Source organism: Boleophthalmus pectinirostris, unplaced genomic scaffold, assembly GCF_026225935.1.
Source record: "Boleophthalmus pectinirostris isolate CB_2022bp ecotype Guang Dong unplaced genomic scaffold, ASM2622593v1 HiC_scaffold_5, whole genome shotgun sequence".
NCBI classification, from domain to species: Eukaryota; Metazoa; Chordata; class Actinopteri; order Gobiiformes; family Gobiidae; genus Boleophthalmus; species Boleophthalmus pectinirostris.
In genome coordinates this window covers 259,001-278,398 of record NW_026571404.1, presented here as the reverse complement: position 1 = coordinate 278,398, position 19,398 = coordinate 259,001, and the positions used below count along the sequence as shown (strand labels likewise).

The following is a 19,398-nucleotide window of genomic DNA, read 5'->3' as shown; positions in this document are numbered from 1 at the left end:
CTCCTTCCCTCGCTTCGTTCCCTGTCTCCTCGCGTCCTTCGTCTTTTCTTCGGGATTAAATTAAAATTCGCGGAAACCCGAAGTGCGGAGGCGCGTGGCGTGTGGAGCGGCGGGGTCCCCGGGTGCGGTGTGCGCTCTCCGCTGCGCGTCGTGGCCGTGTCCGTGGGAGCGCGGAGCTGACGCCGTGGAGCGGAGCTGACAGAGGTTTGATCCCACGCCGCGTGCACGAGAGGGCAGGGGCACGCGCGGCGGGGACGAGCAGGAGGAGGGTTTGTGTTGGACTCGAGCGCGCTCCCGTCTCCCTCTGTTCTCCGGTCGGAGGGTTTAGTCCGCGCGCGCACGAGAGACGCGTGGACTTATTCACGCGTGGATCTGGTGACGGGAGGGCATCTGACACAGAGTCACAAACTACTGTCCTGAAGTTACACCGCAAAAAGTGTTCAAATCAACTCTGATAGAGTCAGTTTGAATATTTCCTCAGAGTTTCTCTGAGTCACTCTGTTCTAGAGTTAATTTAACATTTGTGTAAAAGTTCATGAAGTAAAACTGGACCAAAGTTCCTGTTTAACCCAAACCCAGAGTTAAATGAAGGTTTAGAGAGTAAACAGATAACACTTTGTAGAGTTATCCTGATTTAACTCAACAACACAGAGGAGTTTTATTTTCACACTTTATTTGAGTTAATTTAAGATGAAATTCAGAACAAAACTGGTTCAAACTGGTTCTTCTCTGGAGGGAGTTTGAAGTCAAATTAACACTAAGAGAAGTTGAATTAACTTCAACCAAATCAACTCTGACAAATCACCTCAACTCCAACTCACATTTAACTCTCAAAGAGTAAAAATAAAACACTTTTGGTGTTAAAAACAACAAATATTTTACCCTGATTGGTTTAGGTCCATTTAGTCCTAGTTTAGGTTTGGTTCAGTTCTGGTCTTGGTTCAGTTTAGTCCTGGTTCAGTCCTGGTTTAGTCTTGGTTCAGTCCTGGTTTAGTCTTGGTTCAGTCCTGGTTCAGTTCTGGTTCAGTCCTGGTTCAGTCCTGGTTCAGTTCTGGTTCAGACCTGGTTTAGTCCTGGTTCAGTCCTGGTTTAGTCTTGGTTCAGTCCTGGTTTAGTCTTGGTTCAGTCCTGGTTCAGTTCTGGTTCAGTCCTGGTTCAGTTTTGTTTCTTTATCATTTAGATTTAAAATGTCACAGTTCGAACAAAATGATCCAGAAAATATAATAATAAACACAAAGACAAAAACAGGAAAGATTCATTTTGTTTTTTGTTTTTGTTGTTGTTTTTTTGTTTTTGTTTTTGTTGATTCTTGATGAAAATTCGTCTCGTGTTTGATTTTGTCTCGTGTTTTTCTGACTCGTCGGTTTGTTTCTTGTGTTTTTCGTGTCATTGTCATAAAAAGTGGAAATGCGGGCGATAAGAACGATGTAAAAACACTGGTGCGAGTCAGTGCTGCGAGTCATCGGTGTCGTGTGCAGAAGTGCAGTCGGGTCATCGGTGTCGTGTGCAGAAGTGCAGTCGGGTCATCGGTGTCGTGTGCAGAAGTGCAGTCGAGTCATCGGTGTCGTGTGCAGAAGTGCAGTCGGGTCATCGGTGTCGTGTGCAGAAGTGCAGTCGGGTCATCGGTGTCGTGTGTGTCAGTGCAGTCGAGTCATCGGTGTCGTGTGCAGAAGTGCAGTCGGGTCATCGGTGTCGTGTGCAGAAGTGCAGTCGAGTCATCGGTGTCGTGTGCAGAAGTGCAGTCGGGTCATCGGTGTCGTGTGCAGAAGTGCAGTCGGGTCATCGGTGTCGTGTGTGTCAGTGCAGTCGAGTCATCGGTGTCGTGTGCAGAAGTGCAGTCGAGTCATCGGTGTCGTGTGCAGAAGTGCAGTCGGGTCATCGGTGTCGTGTGCAGAAGTGCAGTCGGGTCATTGGTGTCGTGTGTGTCAGTGCAGTCAGGTCACGTGCCTCAGGTCGGGGCTGCGGGTGTGCCTCAGGTCAGGGCTGCAGGTGTGCCTCAGGTCGGTGCTTCAGGTCGGGGCTGCAAGTGTGCCTCAGGTCGGTGCTTCAGGTCGGGGCTGCAGGTGTGCCTCAGGTCGGTGCTTCAGGTCGGGGCTGCAGGTGTGCCTCAGGTCAGGGCTGCAGGTGTGAGTCAGGTCGGGGCTGCAGGTGTGCCTCAGGTCGGTGCTTCAGGTCGGGGCTGCAGGTGTGCCTCAGGTCGGGGCTGCAGGTCACGGCTGCAGGTGTGAGTCAGGTCGGTGCTTCAGGTCGGGGCTGCAGGTGTGCCTCAGGTCGGGGCTGCAGGTGTGCCTCAGGTTGGGGATGCAGGTGTGCCTCAGGTCGGTGCTTCAGGTCGGGGCTGCAGGTGTGCCTCAGGTCGGTGCTTCAGGTCGGGGCTGCAGGTGTGCCTCAGGTCGGTGCTTCAGGTCGGGGCTGCGGGTGTGCCTCAGGTCGGGGCTGCAGGTGTGCCTCAGGTCGGGGCTGCGGGTGTGAGTCAGGTCGGTGCCTCAGGTCGGAGCTGCAGGTGTGCCTCAGGTCGGGGCTGCGGGTGTGAGTCAGGTCGGTGCCTCAGGTCGGGGCTGCAGGTGTGCCTCAGGTCGGGGCTTCAGGTCGGGGCTGCAGGTGTGAGTCAGGTCGGTGCCTCAGGTCAGGGCTGCAGGTGTGAGTCAGGTCGGGGCTGCGGGTGTGAGTCAGGTCGGTGCTTCAGGTCGGGGCTGCAGGTCGGGGTGTGATTGTTCCGGCCGCTCCCTGAGCTTTGTCCCAACGGAACAAACAGAAAGAAGCAAAGAGACGCCTCAGGGTGAACGAACCGAGCGCTCCTCCGACAGGCACGCCCCTGCACCTGACTGCACCTGACTGCACCTGACAACACCTGACAACACCTGACAACACCTGACTGCACCTGACAACACCTGACAACACCTGACAACACTGACTGCACTGACAACACCTGACAACACCTGACAACTGACTGACAACACCTGACAACACCTGACTGCACCTGACAACACCTGACAACACTGACAACACCTGACTGCACCTGACTGCACTGACAACACCTGACTGCACCTGACAACACTGACAACACCTGACTGCACCTGACAACACCTGACAACATGACAAACCTGACAACACCTGACAACACCTGACAAACACCTGACTGCACTGACAACACCTGACTGCACCTGACAAACTGACACCTGACTGCACTGACAAACTGACAACACCTGACAACACCTGACAACATCTGACTGCACCTGACAACACCTGACAACACCTGACTGCACCTGACAACACCTGACTGCACCTGACAACAACTGACAACACCTGACTGCACCTGACAACAACACCTGACAACACCTGACTGCACCTGACAACACCTGACAACACCTGACAACACCTCTGACTGCACCTGACAACACCTGACAACACCTGACTGCACCTGACAACACCTGACTGCACCTGACAACAACTGACAACACCTGACTGCACCTGACTGCACCTGACAACACCTGACTGCACCTGACAACACCTGACAACACCTGACTGCACCTGACAACACCTGACAACACCTGACAACACCTGACAACACCTGACAACACCTGACAACACCTGACTGCACCTGACAACAACTGACAACACCTGACTGCACCTGACTGCACCTGACAACACCTGACAACACCTGACTGCACCTGACAACACCTGACTGCACCTGACAACACCTGACAACACCTGACTGCACCTGACAACACCTGACTGCACCTGACTGCACCTGACAACACTGACAACCTGACTGACACACCTGACAACACCTGACAACCTGACAACACCTGACAACTGACAACACCTGACAACACCTGACAACACCTGACTGCACCTGACAACACTGACAACACCTGACTGCACTGACACTGACAACACCTGACTGCACCTGACACCTGACAACCTGACACCTGACAACATCTGACAACACCTGACTGCACCTGACAACAACTGACAACACCTGACTGCACCTGACAACACCTGACTGCACCTGACAACACCTGACAACACCTGACTGCACCTGACAACACCTGACAACATCTGACAACACCTGACAACACCTGACAACACCTGACTGCACCTGACAACAACTGACAACACCTGACTGCACCTGACTGCACCTGACAACACCTGACTGCACCTGACAACACCTGACAACACCTGACTGCACCTGACAACACCTGACAACACCTGACTGCACCTGACAACACCTGACTGCACCTGACAACACCTGACAACACCTGCACCTGACAACACCTGACTGCACCTGACAACACCTGACACCTGACAACACCTGACTGCACCTGACAATACCTGACGACACCTGCACCTGACAGCACCTGACAACACCTGCCGGCACCCGCCAGCACCTGCACCTGACAGCACCTGCACCCACAACAAGAACCAGGACCAGAACCAAGACACCTCACACCTGCACCCGCCCTGTCACACTCACCTGCACCTGTCCTCACCTGCCAGCACCTGCAACCAGAACCAGGACCAGGACTAAACCAGGACAAGGACATTTCACACCTGCACCAAACACAAGAAACAAACACTAAACCAGGACTAAACCAGGACTAAACCAGTTCTGAACCAGGACTAAACCAGGACTAAACCAGGACTAAACCAGGACTAAACCAGGACTAAACCAGGACTAAACCAGGACTGAACATGTGCAGCTCATGCAAATCTGAGTTCAGTCCAACAACAAACAACAAATCCCGAGTTGAGGTTTTGTTTTATTCTCGTCCGTGTGTCACTCACCAGGACACAGACTGTTTATAAAAATGAACCGAGCCTCTGTGATTAACAGGACGTGAACATGGACGCACTTCGGCTCCATCCGCTCTGGCTCCAGTTCACTTTCTATTGAACAGTCGTGGCTCCTCCCTGTGCACCTGCTGCTGCCAGACGCCTCGTTCTGCTCTTAAAATATTCATAACGACTCACTCTACACGATCCTGAGGTTTTTATGTCACGACTTTGTCCCTGAATTAAAATCTGAACATTAATAACAGAACACAGACTGTAGAAAGTTGAATAAATCTCAGTTCAGTTTTTTGTGAGCCCGTTCACATTTCCAGTGAAATGCTCCTTGTGTGTGACTCCAGTGTGAACTTTAAACAGACCAAAAGTCTCACATGAGAAACCGAAACCTGGAGCAGCGTCGACCTGGAGATTTAAAATCTGGTGTCGAACCAGAGTCAGAACATGAACATGATTTGGTTTAAGGAGGAAACTGAAGGAGAAGAATCTGTGTCAGTCGATTTTCAAAATAAAATCAAAAATAAGAAAATGAAAAAAACTACGAGTCTTCATTATTTGTCTCCAAAACCAAAATGAAAAAAACAGAAAACCATTTGTTTTTTCAGTTTTCGATTTTCTGTTTAAATTAAAAATAGAAAAAACGGATAATGGACTAAACCAGGACTAAACCAGGACTAAACCAGGACTAAACCAGGACTAAAACAGGACTAAACCAGGACTAAAACAGGACTAAACCAGGACTAAAACAGGACTAAAACAGGACTAAACCAGGACTAAAACAGGACTAAAACAGGACTGAGACTGGGACCAGACCAGAACTGAGACCAGGACTGAGACAGGTTTAGTTCTGGTTCAGTCCAAGTTTAGTCTTGGTTCAGTCCTGGTCTTTTTTGTCTTTTTTGGGCCCATGAGCAGAGGCCGCACAAAAAAACAACACGACACCGTCTTGTGTTCGTCTTCAGATTCGTTGGTTGTTCTGTGGATGTATTTTCAGATTCGTTGGTCGTTCTGTGGCTGCTGGCCTCGATGAGCCTCGTTTGGAGCCGGTCGCCGCGGTGACGTCGCAGATCGAGACGCGACAGAAGCTGAAGTGTGAAACTGTCGTGAGGAGCGGGACATTCCTCAGCTGTGTTTGAGCAGCTGAGTCACACACCACACAAACGGAGAAATGTAAAACACAAAACCACAACCTCACTGTGTTTGTGTCGCTGGGCAAGACACTTCACCAGCTGAGTGTGTGTGTGTGTGTGTGTGTGTGTGTGTGTGTGTGGCAGAGTGGTTAGCCCTGTCCTCCCTCTCACCAGGAGGTTTCACTGTAAATGTCTCTGATCTGGAGATTGTACAACTGTGATCAGGTTTTTCCTTTTGTTTTCAGATTTATGACACAGACGTCTGTTTTATTTTTTTTTTTGGACACAAGTTGAAACTAAAACTTGTGCTAAAAACTCTCAGAGCATCTGGTTTGTCTAATGCGACTGTGACGTCCTTAATAAACATAAAAAAAATAAAATAAAAAAAACATCTGCTACCTCCTGGGTCAATTCTTCGAAAGCAAAGATTTGATTAGATTTTTTATTTATTTTATTTATTTATTTATTTTATTTGTATTTTATTTTTATTATTATATATTTTTTATTTTTTAAATTTATTTATTTAATTAATTTATTTATCTTATTTTATTTTATTTTACGTGTATGACCAGCAGCTGTACGTGCCACTGAACCAGCCTCTTGTGGAGTTGGTGTTGTTCTGTCGCTGTTGCTGCTCCTGCAGAGTTGGTTCATTCTCCCGGCGACCGTGAACCCAACTCTGACACATTTAGGTGTGAACATAAACGGGGGTTTAAACTTGATGCTCAAATTACCGTATTTTCTGCACTATAGGGCGCACTCATAATCCTCCAACCGAATCAAAAAACGACTGCACCACAATCCAGAGCCCCCCCATACACGAATCCACCCGGGTCCCAGCACCACTTCAGTAAAACACCCACAGACACAGACACAGACACAGACACAGACACAGACACAGACACAGACACAGACACACTCATCACTCCACACCGACGAGGAACGAAGGAATGAACTGAAAAAGCCACGAGTCCAACGTGCCGCTTCTAGACACGACTGAACAACTGAGTCACTGAACACACCGACAATCCAGCGACAGACACTACTCCCTACACGCCACAACTGAACACACCCAGAGTCACCGTGAACAAACAAACAAACAAAACCACTCACACATCACACTGTTGGGTTTCATCTAAAGTCCCACCAGGTTTATTTGTGAAAAAAGTTTGAAAATGGACCATTTAATGACAGTGCGTTTTATAATCCAGAGCGACTCTAGTGCAGAAAATACGGTAACTCTGTGGTGAAGAGCGACTTTTTTCAACTGAGGCAAATGGCCAAAGTGAAACTGATTTAATCTGGTCACATCTTTGAAAGTTGAATCGATGTTTTTATGACGTGTTGTTTTGATGATCAGTGTAACTCACTGGACTCAGTAAAACCTGAGTCTCTGTTCAGGACGTTTAAACTACAGATGATGTAACTATATAAATATTAGAACAATATGATGTAAATCTGACCTCGTGTCTGAGCTTCATCTCTTCACTCGCTCCTCTGCACCTTCACACTCATTTCTAAATACTTTATTTGCTTTTAAACGCTTCCGTGTTTTGTCTGTTTTCAAGTCTCTCCTAAAAACTCATTTTTTCTCTTTGGCTTTTGACTCAGTTTGAGGTTCAACTCTTCGTCTGTTTTTGTGTCGTTTTATATTTACCCGTCGCTGTGTTTGTCACTGTTTGTTTTTGTTTGTGTCGACTGTGTTTTTTAAAAGCTCTAGAAATAAAGTTGAGTTGAGTTGAGTTAAATAATGAGACACAGACACAAAATAACACAAAAAATAAACATTACTGGGGTGAACTTCTGAGAAAAATGTAAATAGATCAAATTATTTTTAAGCAAATAATCAACAAATAAATAAAATAACCATGTTAAACATAAAGAATCACCAAAAATCCTACATTTGAAGTAAATATTAAATAACTCTCAGTAATGAAAACAAGAGAAACATATGTAATAAAATATCAAACTTCAGCTCAGAGGAATGTCAGTGTCCATGTGTTAAATTTGTGGGAGTTTTGTGCAGGTTTGACTCCTGACGTCGTCGTCGCTGCAGCTGCTCAAACAGTTTCACACTGATAAAGTCTCCGCTCGTATCGACAGGTTCAGACCAAAGAAGCACAGAACCACAGAACCACAGAACCACAGAACCACAGAAGCACAGAACCACAGAACCACAGAACCACAGAACCACAGAACCACAGAAGCACAGAACCACAGAAGCACAGAACCACAGAACCACAGAAGCACAGAACAGAACCACAGAAGCACAGAAGCACAGAACCACAGAACCACAGAAGCACAGAACCACAGAAGCACAGAACCACAGAACCACAGAACAGAACACAGAACACACAGAACCAGAACACAGAACCACAGAACCACAGAACACAGAACCACAGAACCACACACAGAACCACAGAACCACAGAACACAGAACCACAGAACCACAGAACCACAGAACCACAGAACACAGAACCACAGAACCACAGAACCACAGAAGCACAGAACCACAGAACCACAGAACCACAGAAGCACAGAACCACAGAACCACAGAACACAGAACAGAACACAGAACACAGAACACAGAACACAGAACCAGAACCACAGAACCACAGAACCACAGAAGCACAGAAGCACAGAACCACAGAACCACAGAACCACAGAACCACAGAACCACAGAAGCACAGAAGCACAGAACCACAGAACCACAGAAGCACAGAACCACGGAGCTCGTGGTTGGGGGGCGACTGCACCACTGAGCCACAGGTGATAAACACGACGCGGCGACACTTTGATTTCAGCAGGTTTTTTCTAAACTCAGGTTTGTCTGTGTCTGTGGATCGTCCCAACGCCAACGTAAAACCACCACCAGTTTGTTGTTCAGTCTAACAGTGTGAGTCAGATGCCCTCCCATCCTCTGTGTGTGAGTCAGATGCCCTCCCATCCTCTGTGTGTAAGTCAGATGCTCCATCCTCTGTGTGTGAGTCAGATGCCCTCCCATCCTCTGAGTGTAAGTCAGATGCCCTCCCATCCTCTGTGTGTAAGTCAGATGCCCTCCCATCCTCTGTGTGTGAGTCAGATGCCCTCCCATCCTCTGAGTGTAAGTCAGATGCCCTCCCATCCTCTGTGTGTAAGTCAGATGCCCTCCCATCCTCTGAGTGTGAGTCAGATGCCCTCCCATCCTCTGAGTGTGAGTCAGATGCCCTCCCATCCTCTGAGTGTGAGTCAGATGCCCTCCCATCCTCTGTGTGTGAGTCAGATGCCCTCCCATCCTCTGTGTGTAAGTCAGATGCCCTCCCATCCTCTGTGTGTAAGTCAGATGCCCTCCCATCCTCTGAGTGTGAAGTCAGATGCCCTCCCATCCTCTGTGTGTAAGTCAGATGCCCTCCCATCCTCTGTGTGTGAGTCAGATGCCCTCCCATCCTCTGAGTGATGCCCTCCCATCCTCTGTGTGTAGTCAGATGCCCTCCATCCTCTGTGTGTCAGATGCCTCCATCCTCTGTGTGTGATCCTCTGAGTCAGATGCCCTCCCATCCTCTGTGTGTAGTCAGATGCCCTCCATCCTCTGAGTGTGACAGATGCCTCCCATCCTCTGAGTGTAAGTCAGATGCCCTCCCATCCTCTGTGTGTAAGTCAGATGCCCTCCCATCCTCTGAGTGTGAGTCAGATGCCCTCCCATCCTCTGTGTGTGAGTCAGATGCCCTCCCATCCTCTGTGTGTAAGTCAGATGCCCTCCCATCCTCTGAGTGTAAGTCAGATGCCCTCCCATCCTCTGTGTGTAAGTCAGATGCCCTCCCATCCTCTGTGTGTGAGTCAGATGCCCTCCCATCCTCTGTGTGTAAGTCAGATGCCCTCCCATCCTCTGAGTGTAAGTCAGATGCCCTCCCATCCTCTGTGTGTAAGTCAGTCCCTCCCATCCTCTGAGTGTAAGTCAGATGCCCTCCCATCCTCTGTGTGTAAGTCAGATGCCCTCCCATCCTCTGTGTGTGTAAGTCAGATGCCCTCCCATCCTCTGTGTGTGAGTCAGATGCCCTCCCATCCTCTGAGTGTGAGTCAGATGCCCTCCCATCCTCTGTGTGTGATGCCTCCATCCTCTGTGTGTGAGTCAGATGCCCTCCCATCCTCTGTGTGTGAGTCAGATGCCCTCCCATCCTCTGTGTGTGAGTCAGATGCCCTCCCATCCTCTGAGTGTGATGCTCATCCTCTGAAGTCAGATGCCCTCTTTGAGTGTAAGTCAGATGCCCTCCCATCCTCTGAGTGTAAGTCAGATGCCCTCCCATCCTCTGAGTCTTTTCTTTTCGTGCTTCCTCGTCTCCAAAGCTCCAGATTCTCTTTTTAAAGTGAACAGCTCTGGTGTTTCTAGTTTGGACCAGTGTGACCCTCACTGACAGAAAAGAGACAAAAACTCACATTTGTTAAAAATGTGACGATCCTTTCATCTTTAATCACTCGTTTCACTGTTTCATTCTGAAATCAAGTTTCCAGTTTTTGATTTTGAAAATCTGATCTCCCCAAACAAAACTCAACTCCAGGTTTGTTTATTATGAAGAAACGACATCACAGCAACAACTGGAGAGTTAAAATATCAGAGTAAAATATTTCAGAGTTGTTTTTAACACCAAAAGTGTGATTTTAACTCTTTGAGAGTTAAATGTGTGTTGGAGTTGGGGTTAATTTGTCTCCTCCACTTCAAACTCCCTCCAGAGAAGAACCAGTTTGAACCAGTTTTGTTCTGAATTTCATCTTAAATTAACTCAAATAAAGTGTGAAAATAAAACTCCTCTGTGTGTTGTTGAGTTAAATCAGGATAACTCTACAAAGTGTTATCTGTTTACTCTCTAAACCTTCATTTAACTCTGGATTTGGGTTAAACAGGAACTTTGGTCCAGTTTTACTTCATGAACTTTTACAGAAATGTTAAATTAACTCTAGAACAGAGTGACTCAGAGAAACTCTGAGGAAATGTTCAAACTGACTCTGTCAGAGTTAATTTGAACTCTTCACTTTTGTCTGTGTAGAATATAAACATATCATCAGTAAATGGTGTTTTTTGGCTCATTTCAGTTGTTTTCACTCTGGAGTTTGTGATTCTCTCGACACTTTGATCTGTTTATGGTTTTACAATCTGTGTGTCGTTCATTCAGTCATTTTTCAAAATAAAACCAAAAATAAGAATTACTTTTCATTATTTGTTTCCAAAACCAAAATGAAAAAACAAACAGATAAAACAGAAAGATTTGTTTTTTCACTGACTTGTTTAAATGAAAAATGGAAAAAACAAATAATGGTCTAAACCAGGACTAAACCAGGTCTAAACCAGGACTAAACCAGGTCTAAACCAGGACTAAACCAGGACTAAAACAATTATTAGTATTTTTTTGTGTTTTTATTTATTAATTTTTGTTTTCTTATTTTTGGTTTTACATTGAAAATAATAATAAACGAGTGACACACGGTTTCTTTGCTCTCACAGAATTTACGCTTTTCACGAATCAACCAACACCTCGTGACGTCACAGCCACGCGTGTCCCGCCTCCTTTTCCCAAACAAACCGTGGATCTGCTCGTGACGCGTGTTTCTCTCGCGCTTTACGTGACGCTGGGGACGTGACGCGTCTTCGACCCTGGATCTGCACCGATGTTCAGTTTTTTTGTACATTTAAACCCAAAAGCTGCGTGTGCGTCGCGTGCGTCGCGTGTGTCGCGCGTGTCCGTCAGCGCGCGTCACCGCGTTGGGTTGAGAGCGCAGAGCTTTTCCACGTCAGTGTGTTTACCAGCGCAGGGGCGCCAGGTCCCGCACTTTACATCCACTCTGAGCCTCCAAACACAGAAACACTCGGACATTTTGGAAGATTCAAGTTATAATTTAGATTTTAACTTTGACTGGACTGGAACAATGTGATTGCTTCATTTACTAAGGACACAAACAATCCACTTTATTCACTTTTTATTATATTTACAGTTATTATTGTTGATTCTTAGACTTAAGACAGACTTTAGACTTAGACTTTGACGAACTTTATTGATCCACAAGTGAAATTATTTAGACACAGGAGCTCACAGATCACAATATAATATAATAACAAAGAGAAAAAATGTAAATGGTAATAATAAATTCTAAATAAGCAGCAAAAATAGCAAGAAACAAGTGTCAAATATAAGGCTAAATCATATAAATGTAGAGGTAAATTATTAAAATAAGAAATAAAATAATCTCAGCTTTATACATCAGGTCATTTTGTGTGTTTTTTTTTTATTTATACATATTGGCAGAGAGGATTTTGAAGCTTTTGTATTCTTGTTCAGTCTAAATAAACGTTAGAATCAAAAAAATGATCATGTGTGATTGAAAGAAAAAAGAAAAGACATTGGGCATATTTTTAATTCTAACATCTGTGAGTTGGTGTTTGTGTTTGTGCTTCATTTTCCACGTTCCTTTTGGTTAAACAAGAATAAAAGTCGTTTCTATCTTAGAGTGACTAGATTTTCAAAATAAAATCTGGGACGTCCTCAGTTTGTGGTGGTTGGTAATAATAAAATTGTGAAATGAAAATTGTTCTACGCTCAGCTCTAATGTGAGTCAGTGTCGTCACATTTTCTTTGTGTTTTGGTCATTTTTAAGCAGCTTTTCTGTATTTTATCTCAACAAATGTCAGTTTATGTTTCTCTTTATTATTGGCAGGATCAGATTGGTCCAAAATAGAGACACTGGGACATTTCTTGTATAAAACTGTGACAAATCAGTAGTTTTAGATAAATCCCCTGGGACATGGGACACAGGCTCAAAACTGGTAAAAAGGAACATGTGGTCACCCTATTTTAAGAGAATTTGTCATGGGTAGATAATTTCACTACGTTTAGGTCAATTTATGATAGATTTAAGTGTTTATATCTTACATTGTGTTAATTCTGTTTAGTTATCACATCTGTAAGTTGGTGTATGTGCTGTGTTTTTCATGTTCTCTCTGGTTTAACGTGAAAAAAAGTGTTGAGTGTGGTTTTCTGTTCCCGTTGGCGTGTTTGTGTCCGCGGACCTGGCGCCCCGTGTACCTGCCGTTTCTGGACGCTCCTTTCCCCGCAGAATGAAGCCTCCGTGCGGCCGCTGAAAGCCCCCGGAGCCGCCTACACCGAGCCGTGCCCCCGCGGAACACCCCTGCGCCCCCGGGACCCCGACACTCCCCGAGGATTCACCCACAAACCGACACTTTGACCCGGGTTCGTTCACTGCGCCCCGGTTAGCCCCGTTAGCTCCGCGGGCTAAGCTAACGTTAGCATCAGCTGGAGTCCATCTTCCAAACACGAAAAGGTGATTTTTATGAATATTTCACCCTCTGCGTCACATTTAACACGTGACAACACTCGTACTGATCATTTAAACTCAGAACATGTCATTGTAGAGACAGTAGAGTAAAGTTTGAGAGGTTTAAAGGGGTAAAGTCCTCAGGTTTGGTTAGCATGTACAGTTAGCATCGTTCTTCTTCTGCAGATTTTGTGCTGGTTCAGTTTCACTCCTCAGTGTCACGTGCTTCTTTCTGCTTTTCAACAAACATTTCATCCATTTTAACATCAGGGTTTTGATTCATTTACAGATTAATTGGTTTGAAAGTGAAAACGTGGCACGTTTCAACTCCTGCGACGTGACGTGAACGACTCAGCTTTATCACAGCACAGGGTCATTAAAGGGTTAACAAAGGGTTATTAAAAGTGTTATTAAAGGTGTTATTAAAGGGTTACGACAGGTGTTGTTAAAGGTAAATGGTCAGATTTTTCTACAGCCTTCAAGGCACTCAAAGCACTTTTACAACAAGAAACCACTCACACATTCACACAAACACTGTGGGCAAGGTGGGTTAAGTGTCTTGCCCAAGGACACAACACTTCATCTGTGGGAGCTGGAATCACAACAGCTCAACCTGTGGGTCAGTGGATCTGACGCTCGACCTGTGATGTTTATGTCAAGAGTGGGATTTGAACCACCAACCTTCAGATCAGTGGGCGAATGCTCCACCGACTGAACCACTGCCGCCTGCCGAAGAAGCTCAGGTGATATTCCAGGTGATATTCCAGGTGATATTCCAGGTGATATTCCAGGTGATATTCCAGGTGTGTGAGTCTGTCTCTCACTGACGCTGTTCCAGAGGCAGGAGAATCTGCAGAAAACCAACTGGAGATCAACAAGAGACACAAGACACAGGTGTGGAGGAGAGGAGGAGGAGAGGAGATTATGTGAGGAGATGTTCAGATGGATTCATTTCGTGTCCTTTACAAAAGTAGTTTTCAGGTCAGTCAGGACGGTTCAGGTGTTGGTGTTGGTGTTGGTTCCGGTTCCTGCACCAGTTTCACGGGGAACCAAAGTTCTCACCGATGAACGAGCCGCGTTCAAACTGTTTAAGTGAATCATGATGTGTCACTGACAGAAGAAGATTCACCGCTAAATAAAAACAAGACCAAACAAAAGAGGAAAATAACAACCATGGATCATCATCAACACCAGGGAACATCTGGACTCATACAAATCAGGAATTATCTGCACCAAGCTCTGATACATCTACTCTGGACAAACATCTGCTGTGGAGGAACATCTCGTCTTCTTTGTTTATTTTCTCGCGTGTGATAAACCTGCTGACGTCTGCCGTGTCGTCAGCTTTTCGGTTCCTGAACGTTCTTCTCTGATTTTCGGTGTGAACACTTCAGTCGTTTTGAGATTCGGTGCAGGAACCGGCACCGGCGCGGTTCTGTCGGCCTGAAAACACGAACAGACGAGTGGATCTGGAGTCAGAACACACATGGCTGCTTCCAGGGGACGCGACGACCATCGATATAATATCGAATCATTCAATATCGTGTCAGGATCGGATACAGATGTTTAGTGGATCATCGTGTCGTTCCAGGTCTCTGTGTGTTTTATTTTGAAACTGTTTTCTTTTCGTCGTCGTCAGATGCAGAAACAGAAAACTGCTCCACAGAGACTCAAAGCTGAAATATTCTAACAGACGACGGTTTGATCTTTACTCACTTTTTATTTGACGTTCGTAGACTCAGGAATGACAAAGATTCACTTTTAAATCCCTTTTGTTTTTACATCTGCTTTAATTCAATGAGCTCGTACACATGTAGCATATCTAAAAGGTGTATGCAAGGGACAAAGGGGTGGAGTTGGTGTAGGTGTAGGGCTAGAAACAGAAGGCGGCGGCGGCTCTCTGGGAGGTAGGGAAGCAGTAAAAAACACAAGAAACTGCAGAGCTATGGTTGGTGCTATATATTGAACAGTGAAAAAGAAATATATATATACAATATTTACAATATTTACAATGATCCGCAGTTTTCTCAAGTTTGGTTAATACATTTGTTGAAGTGTACATATAGTCTTTTAGGGGGTGTGTGTGTGTAATTGTCCAAACGCGGGTTGAGTAGGTGAAATGCGGGAGCGGACTGGCTGCCACAGCCCCTAACCCGACCGTAGAAGCTGTTTGAAGTGTCATAAGTTGTAGGCAAAGTTCCTGGGTTCAGCTCGCCATCGGGATGGTTTTCTCAACCGGAATCACCCGGCCAATTCCCTTGTGTTATCATTTAATACGGTCTTTTCAGCATCGGATAGTAGTGGTAAGGGCTCCTGCGCCGCCGTCCTGTCTCGCCTCACTCCCGGGTGTGTATGGAGGGAGGGGAGCAGGTGACTTATTGAAAGTGCGAGCGTGAGCGCGATGCGTTTAGTGACCCGTCGCAGTTGGAATATTCGCTATTGACTAGATTTGTATATTTTAACCTGGGTTACACACACACCTGCGACGCGACTCATGATAAAAACACGATTTCTCTGTAATGTGACGTAGTTTGATGTGACGTAGTTTAATATGATGTAGTTTGATGTTTGATGTGTTGGAGGTCAGTGTGAGTATAAAGAGCAGGTGAGTGTGGGAGGAGCTTCTGTCCGTCTCTGCTGCTGCTGGAGACGAGGAAGAGCAGCACCGACACACGACTCTGAGAGACACAAATCCAACTGTATGTGCTGGAAAAGTGTGTCGGTGCTTCTCTAGTTCACATGTGAAACAGAAACATCTACTGAAGGACCGAGAGAAACAGAACGGGTTTTTAATCAATCAACAATAGAAGCTCCAAACTCTGACTTCTCTCTGGTAAAAGAAGTGGCGGAGTTTTTGTTCTGAATGAGTTTTGTGGATTTCTTCTGCATTTGAGGGACACGTGAGACGAGGGAGCAGCTGTGGTTGGACGTCTCAGATTTGGACAGAGGTTTTTCACGCTCTGGTCCCGGAACTCCAGAAACATGTGGATTCAAACAGAATGTAGATGGGACTGGCTGGTCAGATGATGCAGAGGAGATGGTGAGATGAAGCAGATGATGCAGAGGAATAGAGGAGAGAAGCACAGGAGATTGTCAGAGGAGCAGAGGAACAGATGGAGCAGAGGAGCAGAGGAGATGGTCAGAGGAGATGATGAGATGGAGAGCAGCTCTTGAATAATACATTATAGTCCATATTATACAGTTTATTTAATCTCTTCTTCTGTTTAAAGCTCCTCTGTCCAAACACGCCGTCTTCTCCTCGTCTCCTCGACTTCTCGGCTTCTCGTCTTCTCCTCTCGTCAAATCTCTTGAGTCTCATCTTTTTGTGATCTGTTTGTCAAACTGGGAGCTGCGGTCTCACTTTGGCCTTAAACCCGGACTCATCCTGCACTTACGTCTGTTTGAGCCTCGACTTTAATCTGAAGAGTCGTCCCAGGATCGTCTCAGCGTGTTTGTCTTTTAAATCTGTCTGAGATCAAGTTCAAACGATTCATGTGGAATTTATTCACTGTATAATGTGATTTATTAGACCTGGAATAGTCCTGGTTTAGATCTGCGCTGGTCCTGGTTCAGTCCTCCTTCTGTCCTGGTTTTACACCTGGTTTAGGTCTCATTTAGATCTAGCTCAGTCCCTGGTTTACTCTCCAGTTTAGTCCTAGTTTAGTCCTAGTTTCGGCCTGGTTTACTCCCTGGTTCATGCCTGTTTTAGAACTGGTTTAGGTCTGGTTTAGATCTAGTTTAAACCCTGGTTCAGTCCTGTTTCAGTCTCTTGTTTAGACCTGGTTTAGTTCACGGTTTAGTCCCTGTTTTAATCCTGGTTTAGTTCCTGGTTCAGTTCTGGTTTAGTCCCTGGTCTGGTCCCTGGTTTAGTCTCTGGTCTGGTCCCTGGTTTAGTCCTGTTCTGGTCCCTGGTCTGGTCCCTGGTTTAGTCCTTGTTTAGTCCCTGGTCTGGTCCCTGGTCCGGTCCCAGGTTTAGTCCCTGGTCTGGTCTTAAACCCGGTGCTTGTGTTTCAGATGATGGAGAGGAGCGTGTACATCGTTCAGGGGGAGGTGGGGCTGGTGGTCGGAGCCATCAAGAGGAACTCCCGCTGGAACACGCACACGCCTCTGGTCAGAACCTTCAACAACCTTCAAGAACTTTAAAGAACTTTAAAGAACTTTTAAAGACCATGGACGTGTGGAGATGTTTGATCAAACTCACGTGTTTGTGTTTTAGGATGAAGAGCAGGATCCTCTCCTGAACAGCTTCGCTCAGCTCAGAGACGTCCTCAACAACATTAAAGGTATTTCTCCTTCACACACACACACACGCGCACACACACGCGCACACACACACACACACTCTGACCCTCACATTTAAAACACTCCACTTTTTTATCGTTTTGTCGTCTTGATGAAGAGTCATGTGTAAAAGTCTAAATGTGCGTTCAGACGCGGCGTCTCAAACTCCCTGGACGCCTCGAGGTGGAGCCTTCACGTTTGAGTTCAGACGCAGCGATGCCGTGGCCTTGTTTACCCAGAGAGTGACTTAAGTTTATTTATTACAAGGTTCCCACGGTCATGGAAGTCCTGGAAAAGTCATGGAATTTTGTAAATTCAAAGAAAGTTTTGGAAAAGTCCTGGAGTTTTAGTGTGTGTTTCCCTCAGCTCCAGTGTTGTGTTCAGTTGTTCTGATTCTTTGTGAACATCTGAGTCTTTTGTTTAACAGAGACGACAATAAAAACACTGACAGGATTTAAAATGTTCAAAAACTATAATCCCAAACCAGAAGGTGAGAGGAAAGAGTTCACGTTTCAGATTTACACTAAAACTGTGATCAATTCTGCACATGTAGGTGCTGGAAAGTCATGGAAAAGTTTGGACATTTTGTGAGTGAAAAAGAGTGAACCTGATATGACATAAACTCATGAGTGGAGGAGATCGGCGGTTGTGGTGTGTTTATATTTATCCTCCGTTAATGATGCGGCGTAAAGTTTCTTGTTCTGGTGTTTGTGGTTCCGGGTTTTTTTCTTTCTTCTTCTTCTTCTGGGTAATAAGGTCGTTATGTCTCTGGATACTCGTCCCTGATTGATTGATTGATTGATTGATTGAGGGTTATGGGTAGGATCCAGGGTGTCGACACCTGAGCTCAGGACGCCTTAGACTCGCATCCACACAGACGTCACGTGTAAACTGGAGGCGCTGACGTCGCGCTCTGAACGCAGCTTCACTGATCCCACAACAAAGATGGTTTTTATTTTACTGATGTTGTGTTGAATTGATCTCCATCTGCCTGGAGACCTGTGCTGCCTGTTTCTGGGCTGATCCTCTGCTCATTTCTCCAGTGTTTGTAGAGTTTGTAGTGTTTGTAGAGTTTGTAGAGTTTGTAGAGTTTGTAGAGTTTGTAGTGTTTGTAGTGTTTGTAGTGTTTGTAGTGTTTTTAGAGTTTGTAGTGTTTTTAGAGTTTGTAGTGTTTGTAGTGTTTGTTTAGTGTTTGTAGTGTTTTAGAGTTTGTAGTTTTTAGTTTGTGTTTTAGTGTTTTTAGTTTGTAGTGTTTAGTGTTTTTAGAGTTTGTAGTGTTTGTAGTGTTTTTAGAGTTTGTAGTGTTTGTAGTGTTTGTTTGAGTTTTTAGAGTTTGTTAGTTGTAGTGTTTAGAGTTTGAGTGTAGTTTTTTAGAGTTTGTAGTGTTTTAGTAGTGTTGTAGTGTTTTTAGAGTTTTGTAGTGTTTGTAGTGTTTTTTAGAGTTTGTAGTGTTGTAGTGTTTTAGAAGTTTGTAGTGTTTGTAGTGTTTTTAGAGTTTGTAGTGTTTGTAGTGTTTTTAGAGTTTGTAGTGTTTGTAGTGTTTTAGTGTTTTAGAGTTTTAGTTTGTAGTGTTTGTAGTGTTTTTAGAGTTTTGTTTGTAGTGTTTGAGTTTGTAGTTTGTAGTGTTTTTAGAGTTTGTAGTGTTTTTAGAGTTTGTAGTGTTTTTAGAGTTTGTAGTGTTTGTAGTGTTTTTAGAGTTTGTAGTGTTTTTAGAGTTTGTAGTGTTTGTAGTGTTTTTAGAGTTTGTAGTGTTTGTAGTGTTTTTAGAGTTTGTAGTGTTTTTAGAGTTTGTAGTGTTTGTAGTGTTTTTAGAGTTTGTAGTGTTTTTAGAGTTTGTAGTGTTTGTAGTGTTTTTAGAGTTTGTAGTGTTTTTAGTTTGAGTGTTTTTTTTTTA

The 19,398-nt window shown here is 45.3% G+C and overlaps 1 protein-coding gene across 1 annotated transcript in view; it reads left to right on the top strand.

Annotated features, from left to right (window-relative positions):
- Positions 1 to 12,958: 12,958 nt before the first annotated feature.
- Positions 12,959 to 19,398, top strand: part of gbf1 (golgi brefeldin A resistant guanine nucleotide exchange factor 1) — a 107,077-nt gene continuing 100,637 nt past the window's right edge. The window contains 3 exon segments of the mRNA XM_055162895.1: positions 12,959 to 13,229; positions 17,238 to 17,333; positions 17,440 to 17,506. Coding sequence (XP_055018870.1) covers positions 17,238 to 17,333; positions 17,440 to 17,506 — 163 coding nt within the window. The 5' untranslated portion in view covers positions 12,959 to 13,229.